The sequence below is a fragment of the Molossus molossus genome, unplaced genomic scaffold (genome assembly GCF_014108415.1).
Source record: "Molossus molossus isolate mMolMol1 unplaced genomic scaffold, mMolMol1.p scaffold_m16_p_21, whole genome shotgun sequence".
Classification (NCBI taxonomy): domain Eukaryota; kingdom Metazoa; phylum Chordata; class Mammalia; order Chiroptera; family Molossidae; genus Molossus; species Molossus molossus.
This window is the reverse complement of record NW_023425357.1, coordinates 31467284-31481742: the sequence shown is the minus strand read 5'-3', so window position 1 is coordinate 31481742 and position 14459 is coordinate 31467284. Positions and strand designations below refer to the sequence as shown.

At 40.3% G+C, this 14459-nt stretch overlaps 1 protein-coding gene across 1 annotated transcript in view; it reads left to right on the top strand.

Annotated features, from left to right (window-relative positions):
- Nucleotides 1-14459, top strand: part of HYDIN (HYDIN axonemal central pair apparatus protein) — a 404418-nt gene that overhangs the window by 275889 nt on the left and 114070 nt on the right. Inside the window, exons 33-37 of the mRNA XM_036274275.1 lie at nucleotides 210-346; nucleotides 576-703; nucleotides 853-1044; nucleotides 1365-1514; nucleotides 4166-4405. Coding sequence (XP_036130168.1) covers nucleotides 210-346; nucleotides 576-703; nucleotides 853-1044; nucleotides 1365-1514; nucleotides 4166-4405 — 847 coding nt within the window. The remainder of the gene's footprint in view (nucleotides 1-209; nucleotides 347-575; nucleotides 704-852; nucleotides 1045-1364; nucleotides 1515-4165; nucleotides 4406-14459) is intronic.

The following is a 14459-nucleotide window of genomic DNA, read 5'->3' as shown; positions in this document are numbered from 1 at the left end:
TTCACGAGGGCCAAAGGTGTCTTGAGATAATGGCTAAAACAGCAGTGTGGACTTCTGGGAGAAGTGTCGTGTCCCTAGTCTCCATTCTGGGGGCCATTCGTTGTCCTCAACTCCAGAGTATAGCGTCATGCATAGGAGATGGAAGAGAGCCTCGCGCTCTCTCACTTTTGGAAAAGTGACTGGTAAGGAGAGCTTGTTAACCATTTCAGAATCCAGCTGCCAGAGTATATCCTGGACTTTGGCCACATCATCCTTGGTGACGTTCGAACCCACATCGTCAAGATCACCAACACTAGTCACATCCCAGTGTCCTTCCATGCAGAAAAGCGTGCTCTTCATGACACAGGTAGCCAAGCTGGGGAGACCCTTTCCCACTGCACCTGCCGTTTCTAACGAGGTTATCTGTACTGTCTTTCTGGAGTAGAGAATGTGTTTCTTCTGGGATCAGCTGAAAGAATTGTGGGCCTTTAATTAATTCTTTGAATGGCTATCCTTCTCCAGAGGGGCTCTAACTACAGCAGCTCTTGTTTGCTATTTTTCTTTCCCACAAATAAATTGTATTCGTCTTGGTCTAGGCTTTAGTACTGAGCTAGATCGTGTAAAGAATCTGCCCTACTGCGAAACAGAAACATTTGAAGTGAGATTTGACCAACAAGGGACCAATCCTTCTGTTGGAAATAAAGAGGCCATTCTGCCCATCAAGGTAAGATGCACCCCTGGGCCAGCTGACCCTCCCAAGTTTCCAGCTCTGCTGGTCGATCACCCCTGGGATGATCCAGTTACTATTTCAGAGCCATGATTCTTCCCCCAGCCCTAGGCCACATGCTAACAGCACTTTTATACCCCCTCCAGGTGGTTGGAGGGCCAACAGTTCACATCTATCTGCAAGCCACCGTGACCATTCCCACAATGACACTGTCTTGTGAAAAAGTGGAATTTGCCACGATTCAGTGTGGACAGTGCCTTGTGGAAACTATTCAGCTTTCCAATCATCTTCAAGTTCCTTGTGAATGGTTTGCCGTCAACCAAAAGCCATTTAACAAGGTGAGTGAGTTGCGGCCTGTTGGTCCCCTCTTTTCCATCTCCATTTCAGCCAGATCTGTCATTCTAGACATTCCCTCTCCTGCTCAGGCTGGCAGTGACAGCCATTGCCTCCTGAATAAAATCTGGTTCCTTAGCCCAGCATTCAAGGATATGTCAGGTCATGCTGTCTGGCAAACGTCTTATTCATCTTTGTGCCCTTGGTGTCTACACATTCCCTGGTATCTGGGAAGCACTCAGTAAAAGTAGGCTGAGTGAGCAGAGGATGGAACAAGTCCATTTTCCGTAGATAATCAACTAGTTGTTTAATATTTATTAACCAGCTGGAGAAACACATGCCAAAGTACTTAAGACGGAAACTACGTGCTGAATTAAAGCCAAAGACACGGATCTTTCAGATCCAGCCTACTTTTGGGATCTTGGATCCTGGTGAGAAGTTCAATGTGCAAGTGAAATTCGTGCCCAAAGAAGAGGTAAGCTGTAAAGAAATGTGGTTCCATTCAGACTCTGAATCTCTGAGCTTTACTCAAGGTCCATGCTTCATGGGGATTCAAGGGAAGCTTTGAGTGGCCTGGGCCTCCCTGTTCTGATTATGACATCTCAGGTGCTTCTGGTTCATGGAGGAGCTGTGTGGCCTGGTGGGCAAGAGCACCAGCCCTGGAATCGGCTCATCTGGCTAACACATCAACTTTTATCAGCAGACCTGTCTTCAAGGCCTACTGACGCTGCAGTTAAAGGCTGTGTGGCTTCGAGCGAAGTACTTAACCTCGCTCAACTTCAGTTTGCACATAGATAAAATGAGAAATGATATTATATGTCAGAAATCCCTTATTGCACTTCTGAAATCCAATAAGCTCCAAAAACTGAAACATAAGTTTCAGACCCAAACCCATTTGGCAGAAAAACCTCGTCTGAACTGACTGTTGAACTTTGATACGTCCCAGACATTGCCGTGCAGAAATGTGAATGTGTTTGATGCCAGGGAACTGCCCAGACCCACTGAGGCTATTAGGAAACATAGGGTATATGTACTCTGTTTACCTTTTTAAAAAAATACGTATTTGAACGTGCCTGGCCCCCAGGGTTTCAGGTAAGACATTATCAACTGCAGTAGCTACCTCCTAGGTCATGTTGAAGATTAAGTGAATTAATGTGAATAAAATGCACAGCATTCTGGTCTAAATGCAGTGTCTTAGTAACTATTGTCTATTAGCGGTAGTTGTTTTGATGATTAGTAGTTTGGAAGACATATTCACTGGGCCTCATAAATATTTCTTTTGTGAATACTATCAGCACAAAGTTACTTCTGACAAAGAGCATAGTAAAAATAAAAACTTAGAACCAGGGAGGATCTCAAATGATTATACTGTAAAGACTTTTGCTCAAAGCTTAAGGCATTTAAGAGGCATTTTTCTTTATTTTTTTAAAAGAAAAAAAAAGCACAAAGTTTTAGAATACCTATGGTTTTCCTGGTAATGGCTTTGAGGAAATGCTTAAGAATCTGCAGTGAGAAAGAGGAAAAGTAAATGACTTCATATCTGATTCTAAAAGAAAGTCCCTGTTTCTATAATTATAAAAATATCCCCAACCCTCTTAAAAGAAAATAGAATTAATATGTTTTTCATTATTAGAGAATCTTAAGACCATCAAGGGTATTAGTCAAGACTTCGGATGTTTTACTGAATGAAGAAAATATCAGTAAATATAGTAAAAAAAAAAAATCTATTTGTTGAGAGTGAGTTAGAATTGGTCAAAGTTAATAAAGTGCTTCCACCAATTGGGAGAGGAATGTATTGGCTGTATAGAAGGAGTCAATTAGCCTGGCAGCCCATACGATCCACACCTATATCACTATTAGCATCAGCAGAGAAATCACCAGTGTCCACATACACAACTTCTAGACGTTATAACGTGTTCAGAATACTCCATGTTAAAAAACAACAACAACAAGGAAATGGATGGAATGTTTCAGCAAGATTCCCATAAAAAGCAATTAAAATATAAAAGTTTGGATCATAAGGTCCTAATTCCATAACTATACAGAAAGCCTTTTAGCCCATAACTTATTCTCTTACTGTCTCCAACAGTAGATATTTTTCAGTACATGTTCATCCACGTGATTTTCCCCCTTGAACTAAGATAGTTGGGAGCTCTTCAAATCATGCAGCCAATCATGGCCTCCACACCCAAGCAATAGTTGGCTATATCAGAACAACCTGGGCATCTGGCTGAAAATGAAGAATCCCCAGCCTTACCCTGCCCCTACCAAGTCAGGATCTCTAGGGATGGAGCCTGTGAACCTGCACCTTTAAATAGGTTCCTCAGTAAAACCAGAGAAAGGACAACTGGCATCACTATCAACTGGTACTTGGATTGTAATTATACAATTACAGACGAGGGAATGAGGGAATGCTGTAGCTGATTATCCAGGACTTAACTGTATGTCCAAAAAATGGAAATGTGTTTCATTCAGATTTTCCAAGAAACAACAATGGAGACATTTTAGAATACAAACAGATTATTTGAGAAGTGTAGGGAAGACCCATAGAAATATAAAAAGATGATGCAGGAAAGGAAGGCAGCTAATAGGGTGTGTAGCCAGTTATCTTGGAAACTGGAACTTAATCTCACTGGAAACTCGTAGAAAATATACAAAGTGCATATTTCAGAACTATCCCTTCCCAGGAGCGAGGGAGCTGGGGTCTTTATACAGTAATTCCTGACAGTCATTGATTGAGGACTGCTCCCAGGAGGTATTACTTCTCTGGCACCCTGCCCTGTTTGGCCCTGCCCTGCCCATAGGTAGCCAAGCCCATGAAATGAGAGCCCAGGGGTGCAGGCTCAAAGGCACAGAGAGTGGCAGTGGGACATCTGAGTGCCCTGGAGGTCTGAGGGATATGGGCAAGGCACTTAGGGGGCCTTCTACAGTGATAAAGCATTGGCACATTGCCTGGCATGCTAGATACACAGTATTAATACTATCACAGAAATTGCTCTCATGCAATTTTATAAGAAACATTTTCTCTAAACTAAATAGAGTCAGCCCACCCCCTTAGGGTTTTCAGTTTTACATGGCATGTAACAGAAAAAATTCAGATGCTTGTTTTGTTTTTGTGTTTTCCAGAAATTCTACAGTCAAACCCTGGCATTGCAGATTGCCCAAAGTACTCAGAAGCTTACGCTGCTGGCACAGGGGCGAGGCTTAGAGCCACGCTTGGAGTTCAGCCCTTCCATTCTGGAGCTGGGGCCAATGCTGCCTTATGCACCTGGAGACGAGGCCGAGGTGGTAGTGAAGAATCCCTGTGACTTTCCCATTGAGTTTTACTCCTTAGAATTCGACCAGCAATATCTCCTAGAAGAGAAGGTGAGCAGAGACCAAAACCACACTCTATTTGCCTACCCATGCTGGGCCCTGACATGTACTCCTGCCCTCTCTGCCAGGACAACTGCCCCCAACCTTTACCCCTCCTTCTCTTTTAACCCTTCCTGGCCAATTTAAAGATCACTTTGTAGACTTCTCTAACCTACTTCCCTTGCCCTGAGCAGAATTCATTGCCTCTTTGTGATCTCATTATACATTTTAAACAACTAATTGAAAAATAATAAATGCTAATGGTTAAAAGTCAAACAGTGAAGAATGTATGCAGCAGTGATTATATTTGAAGTGAATTTCATGTAGACAGTATATAATTGGGTCTTTTTTTTTTTTTTTTAATACACTCTGGCAGTCTCTGTCTTTAGTTGGTATATTTAGAACCATTGACATTTAATGTAATTATGTTAGGGCTTAAATCTGCCTTTTTTTTCCCCCCTCTGTTTATGCTGGGCTGTATATTTTCCATTTGCTCCTTCATGTTCATCTTTTTAAACTTTATTTTTAGAGCAGTTTTAGGTTCACAGAAAAATTGAGGAAGTGGTACAGAGATTGAGATAATACCCCCTGTCCCCACACATTATAGACTCCCTCATTATCAATATCCTTTTCTAAAATGGTACATTTGCTACAACTGATGAACCTACATTAACACATCATAATCACCCAAAGTCAATAGTACATTAGAGTTAACTCTTGATGTTATGTGTGCTATAGGTTTGGACAAATGTATAATGACATGTATACATCATTATAGTATCATACAGAGTAATTTCACTGCCCTAAAAATCTTCTATTCTCAGCCTGTTAATCCTCTCCTCATTCCAGCCCCTGGTAACCACTGGTCTTTTTACTGTCTCTGTGACTAGGTCGTTTCCAGGATGTCATATAGTCATAATTACACAATATATAGCCTTTTCAGATTGACCTCTTTTACTTAGTAATAGGCATTTAAGTTTCTTTCATGTCGTTCTGTGACTTGATAGCTAATTTCTTTTTAAGTGATGAATAATATTCCATTGTCTGGATGTGCCACAATATATTAATCAATTTAGCTACTGAAGGATATCTTGGTTGCTTCCAAGTTTTGGCAATTATGAATAAAGCTGCTATAAACACCCAAGTGCAGGGTTTTGTGTAGACACAAGTTTTTTACTCCTTTTGGTAATATCAAGGAGCATGATTGCTGGGTTGTGTGGTAAGAGTATGTTTAGTTTTATAAGAAACTGCCAACCTGTCTTCCAAAGTGGTTGTACCATTTTGCATTCTCATCAGCAATAATTGAGTTTCCGTTGCTCCTCATCCTCACCAGCATTTGATGTCGTCAGTGTTTCAGACGTTGGGCATTCTAATAGGTATGTAGTAGTACTCATTGTTGTCTTAATTTGCATTTCCCTGATGACATATGATGTGGAACATCTACTCATGCTTATTTGCCATCTGTACATTTTCTTTGGTAAGGTAACTGTTAAGATCTTTGGTCTACTTTTTAATCAGGTTGTCTTCTTATTGTTTTTTTTTCTTCGATTTTTATTAATTTATTATTTTACATATGTTTCTCCTTTTTCCCCTCTGGACACCCTCCTCCCGATCCCACCCCCACTCCAGCATTGTTGTCTATGTCAATTGGTTATGCATATAAGTTCTTCGGTTTATCTCATCCCTTCCCCCCACCCCTCTCCTCTGAGGTTTGTCAGTCTGAACCATACTCCTTCCTATATCTCTGGGTCTGTTTTGTTCATCAGCTTGTTTTGTTCATTATATTCCACAAATAAGTGAGATCATGTGATATTTCTCTTTTTCTGATTGGCTTGTTTCGCTTACGATAATATTCTCCAGGTCCCTCCATGTCGTCTCAAAGGCTAAGACATCTTTTTTTCTTATACCTGCATAATATTCCGTTTTGTATATGTACCACAGCTTTTTTATCCACTCCTCTACTTATGGGCACTAGGGCTGTTTCCAGATCTTAGCTATTGTAAATAGTGCTGCTATGAACATGGGGGTACATATATTCTTTCTGATTGGTGTTTCGGGCTTCTTAGGATATATTTCTAGAAGTGAGATCACTGGGTCAAATGGCAGTTCAATTATTAATTTTTTGAGGAAACACCATATTGTTTTCATAGTGGCCGCACCAGTCTGCATTCCCACCATCAGTGTGCTAGAGTCCCCTTTTCTCCACACCCTCACCAGCACTTGTTGTTTGAATGTGTTGATGGTGCCACTCTGGCAGCTGCAATGTGATGCCTCATAGTTGTTTTAATTTAATTTGCATCTTTCTGATGATAGTGACATTGAGCATTTTTTCATGTGTCTTTTGGCCATTTGTATGTCCTGTTTGGAGAAGTGTCTATTTAGGTCCTCTGCCCACTTTTTTTTTTTTTATATCCTCACCTGAGGACATTTTTGCATTTATCTTCAGATAGAGCAGGAGGGAGAGAGGGAGGAAGAGAGAGAGAGAAACATCGATGTGAGAGAGACACATCAGTGGTAGCCACCCACACGACCCTAACCTGGGCCGGGGACAAACTGCAACGGAGGTATGTGCCCTTAGCGGGAACCAAACCAGGACCCTCTGGTCCACAGGCCAACACTCTAACCCCTGAGCCAAACTGGCTAGGGCTCTCTGTACATTTTTTAACTGGATTCTTTGTCTTCCTTTTATTGAGTTGTATGAGTACCCTATATATTTTGGAAATTAACCCCTTATCTGATGTATCATTGGCAGTTATGCTCTCCCATATATTGAGTTCCCTTTCCATTCTGACACTTGTTTCTTTTGCTGTGCAGAAGCTTTTTAGTTTGATGTAATGTTCATTTTTTCTTTTGTTTCTCTTGCCTTAGCTGTTGTATCAGTGAAAATTCTGCTGCATGTGATGTCTGAAATTTTGTTGTCTACATTTTCCTCTAGGATTTTTATGGATTCGCGAGTCACAATTAAGGCTTTAATCCATTTTGAGTTTATTCTTGTTTATGGTGTTAGTTGGTGGTCTAGTTTTATTATTTTTTGCATGTAGCTGTCCAGTTTTCCCAATACCATTTATTGAAGAGGCTGTCTTTACTCCGTTGTATGCTCTTGCCACCCTTGTCAAATATTAGTTGAGCATAATATCTTGGGTCAATTTCTGGGTTCTGGGTTCTGTTCCATTGATCCATATGCCTGTCCTTGTGCCAATACCAGGCTGTTTTGATAACAATGGCTTTGTAGTATAACCTGATATCTGGTATTGTGATCCCTTCTACTTTGTCCTTCTTTTTCAATAGCTGTGGCTATTCGGGGTCATTTTTGGTTACATATAAATTTTTAAAGTATTTGTTCTAATTCTGTGACATATGTCATTGGTATTTTAATGGGGATTGCATTGAATCTATAGATAGCTTTGGGTAGTATGGACACTTTGATGATGTTAATGCTTCCAATCCATAAACAAGGTATGTTTTCACTTTTTTATATCTTCCTCTATTTCTTTTCTTTTTTTTTTTTTTTTACCCTCACCCGAGGGCATTTTTCCATTTTTTGCACAGATAGAGTGGGAGGGAGAGAGAGGAAGAGAGAGAGAGAGAGAAACATCGACGTGAAAGGGACACATCGAGTGGCTGCCACCCGCACAACCAACCAGGGCCGGGGACAGACTGCAACCGAGGTACATGCCCTTAGCGGGAACCGAACCCAGGTATCTCTGGACCGCAGGCCGATGCTCTAACCGCTGAGCCAAACCGGTCAGGGCTATATCTTCCTCTATTTCTTTTTTCAATGTCCTGTAGTTTTCTGCAACTAGGTCCTTTACTTCTTTTGTTAAGTTTATTCCTAGGTATCTTAATTTTTTTTGTTTTGTTAGTAAATGGGATTGTCCTTTTAGTTTCTCTTTCTGTGAGTTCATTATTGGTGTATAAGAATGTCGTCAATTTCTTGGTGTTAATTTCGTATCCTGCTACTTTGCCAAATTCATTTATTAAATCTAGTAGATTTAGGGTTTTCTATGTACACTATCATGTCATCTGCACATAATGACAGTTTCACTTTCTCTTTTCCAAGTTTGATCTCTTTTATTTTTTCTTCATGTCTAATTACAGTGGCTAAAACTTCCAGTACTATGTTTAAATAAGAATGGCAAAAGTGGGCATCCCCGTCTTGTTCCTGTTCTTAAGGGAAATGTTTTTAGTTTTTGCCCATTCAGTATGTAGGTTTTTCACATATGGCCTTTATTATGTCAAGATATGATCTCTCTTTTCCCACATTGCTGAGTGTTTTTATCAGAAATGGGTACTGGATTTTGTCAAATGCTTTTCCAGCATTTATTGATATGATCTTATGATTTTTATTCTTCATTTTGTTTATGTGGTATATCAATCTATTGATTTGTGAATATTATACTGGTCTTGCATCCCTGGGATGAATCCCACTTAGTTATGGTGAATAATTTTTTTTAATGTATTACTGGATCCAATTTGCTAATATTTTCTTTAGGATTCTGGCATTTATGTTCATCAGGGATATAGACTTGTAGTTTTCTTTCTTTGTAGTGTGTTTTTCTGGTTTTGGAATTAGAATTATGCTGGCCTCATAGAACGTGTTTGGAAGTCTTCCTTCTACTTGAATTTTTTGGAATAATTTGAGAACGGGTGTTAGTTCTTCTTTGAATGTTCAGTAAAACGTTCCTGTGAAGCAGTCCGGGCCTGGGCTTTTGTTTGCTGGAAGATTCTTGATTACATCTTCAATTTCCTTAGTTGTTATTGGTCTGTTCAAGTTTTCTATCTCTTACCAGTTTAGTTTTTGGAGACTATGTGTTTCTAGAAATTTGTCCATTTTTCTTAGATTGTCCAATTTGTTGACGTATAATTGTTCATAATATTTGTTAACAATCCTTTGTATTTCTGTGGTGTCAATTGTTACTTCGCCTCTTTCATTTCTGATTTTGTGTATTTGGGTTCTCTGTTTTTGGTGAGTCTAGCTAAGGGTGCATCAATCTTGTTTATCTTTTCAAAGAACCAGCTCTTTGTTTCATTGATCTTTTGAATTGATTTTTTAGTCTCTGTTTCATTTATTTCTGCTCTGATCTTTACTATTTATTTCCTTGTACTTGTTCTGGGTTTTTATCTTTGTTTGGTCTCTATTTCTTTTTTCAATGACCTGTAGTTTTCTGTGAATAGGTCCTTTATTTCTTTGGTTAAGTTTATTCCTAGGTATCTTCATTTTTTTGCCGCAATGGTAAATGGGATTGTTTTCTTAGTTTTTCTTGCTGTGAGTTCATCATTGGTGTATAAGAATGCCATCGAGCCATGGCCGGTTTGGCTCAGCGGTTAGAGCATCGGCCTGCGGTCCAGAGAGACCCAGGTTCAATTCCCACTAGGGGCACGTACTTCGGTTGCAGTTTGTCCCTGGCCCTTAATTTTGTATCCTGCTACTTTTCCAAATTCATTTATTAAGTCTAGTAAATTTTGGATGGAGTCTTTGGGCTTTTCTACGTATAGTATTATGTCATCTGCAAATAATGACACTTTCACTTCCTCCTTTACAATTTGGATCCCTTTTATTTTTTCTTCCTGTCTGATTGCTATGGCTAAGATTTCCAGTACTATGTTAAATAAGAGTGGCAAAAGTGGGCATCCTTGCCTTGTTCCTGTTCTTAAGGGAAATGCTTTTAGTTTTTGCCCATGGAGTATGATGTTGGCTGTAGGTCTTTCATATGGCCTTTATTATGTCGAGATATGATCCCTCTATTCCCACATTGCTGAGCGTTTTTATCAGAAATGGATGCTGGATTTTGTCGAAGGCTTTTTTGGCATCTATTGATATGATCATGTGGTTTTTATTTTTCATTTTGTTTATGTGGTGTATCATGTTTATTGATTTGCGAATATTGTACCAGCCTTGCATCCCTGGGATGAATCCCACTTGGTCATGGTGGATAATTTTTTTGGTGTATTGCTGGATCCGATCTGCTAGTGTTTTGTTCAGGATTTTGGCATCTATGTTCATCAGGGATATTGGCCTGTAGTTTTCTTTTTTGTACTGTCTTTTTCTGGTTTTGGAATTAGAATTATGCTGGCTTCATAAAACGAGTTTGGAAGTCTTCCTTCTTCTTGAATTTTGTGAAATAGTTTGAGGAGAATGGGTGTTAGTTCTTCTTTGAATGTTCGGTAAAACTCCCCCATGAAGCCATCCAGGCCTGGGCTTTTGTTTGCTGGGAGAGTCTTGAGTAAATCTTCAATTTCTTCTGTAGTTATTAGTCTGTTCAAGTTTTCTATCTCTTCCAGGTCCAGTTTTGGGAGACTATGTGTTTCTAGAAATTTGTCCATTTTGCTTAGATTGTCGAATTTGTTGCCATATAATTGTTGATAGTAGTTGTTAACGATCTTTTGTATTTCTGTGGTGTCGGTTGTTACTTCTCTTTCATTTCTGATTTTGTGTATGTGAATTCTCTCTCTTTGTTTCTTGGTGAGTCTAGCTAAGGGTCTATCAATCTTGTTTATCTTTTTGAAAAACCAGCTCTTTGTTTCATTGATCCTTTGAATTGTTTTTTGACTCTATGTCGTTTATTTCTGCTCTGATCTTTACTATTTCCTTCCATCTACTTGCTCTGGGGTTTTCTTTTTGTTTGCTCTCTAGTTCTTTAAGTTGTGAGGTTAGATAGTCTATTAAAGATTTTTCTTGTTTTTTGAGGTAGGCCTGTAGTGCTATGAACTTCCCTCTCAGAAGTGCTGTCGCTGCATCCCATTGATTTTGTGTTGTTGTGTCTTCATTTTTATTGGTTTCCAGGAAGTTTTTGATTTCTTGCTAGATCTCCTTGGTAACCCATTCATTGTTTAATAACATTCTATTTAGCTTCCATGTGTTCAAATGTCTTTGTATGTTCTTCTTGCAATTGATTTCTAGTTTCATGCCATTGTGATCTGAGAAGATGCTTGATATGATTTCAGTCTTCTTGAACTTGTAGAGACTTAGTTTGTGCCCTAATATGTGGTCTATCTTTAAGAATGTCCCATGTGCACTTGAGAAAAATGTGAATTCTGTAGTTTTGGGGTGTAATTCTCTGTAGATATCTATTAAATCCATTTGGTCTAGTGCTTTATTTAGAGTCTCTGTTTCCTTGCTAATTTTTTGTCTAGAGGATCTATCCAGTGATGTCAGCGGGGTGTTGAAGTCCCCTGCTATGATTGTAGTGCTATCGATTTCTCCTTTGAAGTCCTTCAGAAGTTTTTTAATATATTTTGGTGCTCCTATATCAGGTTCATATACATTTATCAAGGTTATATCTTCCTGTTGGATAGATCCTTTCAATATTATGTAGTGGCCTTCTTTGTCGCTAGTTATGCCCTTCATTTTGAAATCTATTTTATCAGATATGAGTATTGCTACCCCAGATTTTTTTTTCCTTTTCGTTTGCTTGGAAGATTTTTTTCCATCCCTTCACTTTCAACCTATGTGAGTCTTTTGTTGTGAGGTGGGTCTCTTGTAAACAACCTATAGATGAGTCATGCTTTCTTAACCAATCAACTACTCTGTGTCTTTTTATGGGAGCATTCAATCCATTTACATTTAAGGTGATTATTGATATGTACTTATTTATTGCCATTTTGGTTTAGTGTGGTTCTATTTTTCTTCCCATTTCTCCTGCTAATTACAGCAGTCCTTTTAACATTTCTTGCAGTGCTGGTTTGGTGCTAATGTATTCCCTTAGCCTTTTTTTTTTTTTGTCTGGGAAGCTCTTTATTTGACCTTCCATTTTGAATGATAGCCTTGCTGGGTAGAGTAGTCTTGGATTCAGGTCCTTGTTTTTCATGACTGTGATTATGTCATGCCATTCCCTTCTGGCCTGTGGTGTTTCTTGTGAGAAGTCAGCTGAGAGCCTTATGTGGTTTCCTTTGTAGGTAAACTATTGCTTCTCTCTTGCTGCTTTTAGGATTCTCTCTTTGTCTTTAATTTTTGGCACTTTGATTACTATGTGTCTTGGTGTGGGCTTGAGTTCTTCTTACTTGGGACTCTCTGTGCTTCTTCAACTTGAATACCTTCTTCCTTCACCAAATTAGGGAAGTTTTTTGTCACTATTTCTTCAAATATATTCTCTAACCCTTGCTCATTTTCTTCTTCGGGGACTCCTATGATGCGAGTGTTATTACGTTTCCTGTTGTCTCACAGTTCTCTTAAGCTGTCTTCCTGTTTTTTAATTATTTTTTCCTTTTGGTTTTCTGATTGGTTGATTTTTTCTACCCTGTCTTCTAATTCACTGATTCGGTCTTCAGCTTCCTCTACTCTGCTTTTTAGACCTTGTAATGTGTTTTTCATTTCTGATATGTCATTCTTCATTTCTTCTTGGTGGTTTTTAATTTCCAACTGGTTGATTTTCAACATTTCTATGTCTTTACTCATGGTGCTCCTATCTTTACACATGCTGTTGAGCTTCCTCAAGATCATGGCTCTGAATTCTAGTTCTGCTAACTTGCTTAACTGCACCTCACTTATCTCATCTTTGGTAGAGGTCTCTTCTTCTTTCATTTTGTTTTGTTTCTGTGTTTCACCATTTTGGCTATCACAGTGGGCGTTGGAGCCTGCCAAATTTTCCCTGTGGGTGTTGGTGTTCTGTTTGTGGCTCCCTCTGCTGGGTTTGGATGAGGCAGGGAAGACCCACTTTAAATACCACTGTCAAGTCTTAACTTTTCTGGTTAGAGTTGCTAGCCCAGGGAATGGTAGTTATCCTCTAGCTTTTTTGCCTGGAGGCTATTAGTAGGGGTCACCTGAAGGACCTTTGTTTCTGAGTTGACTGAAAAACTCCCTCAGGTGCTCAGTGTAAGAGGATTTCTGGAGGGTGGGGCAGATGCTGGTTGGTAATGGGCCTCAATTAGCATTTCAATGGCCACCAGGTGGGGTTGAAGCTCCGAGGGAGGGGCCACCCTGAGAAAGACCTAGATGACCACAGTCCTGCGTGGCTGCACTCAGCAAAAGCTCTGACCACCCTCCAAATCCCAAGTATCCTCACACAGTTCTAGTCCAGTCTGCCCTCCCTCTGTCGGAGCCCAAGGTGAGTGGCTGCTGCCAATTTAGCCTCTGTCCGGGTTCTGCGCCGTGGAGCCGCCTGGGACTTTAACCGGGGGGCGCTCCTCCCCTCTAAGGGTGGCCTAGGCGGCGGCAGCTCTCAGCCGAGGGCGTAGCCCCCAGCCGAGTTTGTAGGACCCAGCCCTGTTGGCCACAGGTCCCAGCCGAGGCAGCTGCTGGTCCCAGCTGAAGCCACAGGACCCAGCCGAGGGTGCAGCTTCCAGCCGAGTCTGCTGGTCCAAGCCGAGGCCGCAGCAGGCCCCAGCCCAGGCCGCTGCGGACCGTGGACTCCCGGCCCTCTCTCGCATCCTCCCAAGCCTACCAGGATGGAGTCAGTGTCCCTGGTTATGTGGTCCTCCAAGCTGCCTTTCGGTTGCCCCTTCCTGACGATTTGTCTTTATTTTTGTTGTAATTCCAGTTTGGTCCTGGGAGATGGTCTGTGTAGCTTCCATTCACTCTGCCGCCATTTTTTCTCCTTCTTCCATATATATTTTTAAATATTTTTTCTTTATTGATTTTAGAGAAAGAGGGAAGTAGAGGGAGAGAGAGTTAGAAACATCAATGAGAGTATGCATTGATTGACCGCCTCCTGCACACCCCACACTGGGCATTTGACCCACAACCTGGGCACGTGCCCTGACCGGGAATCTAACCAGTGATCTCTTGGTGCATGGGTCAGTGCTCAACCACTGAGCAACACCAGCTGGGCCTTCCATATATATTTTAGAAGGGTCTTACTAACAGTGGTTTCCAAACAACTGAAAATAGTGATCCTGGAGAATGCTCATCTAAAAAAACAGATTTTTCTTACTGGTGGAGATATGTATCCCTCCCAGCACCTGCCAGCTGCAATAAATTGGGTCATATTTAAAGTAATTGCTTTCTAGGATTTTATTTTACTGTGTTTCATAAATATACATGCACATTAGAGTTGCCACATTTACTGGAAAGAGTTTGCCCAGTTAAATTTGAATTTCAGATAAGCAATGTTAGAATAATTATACTAAA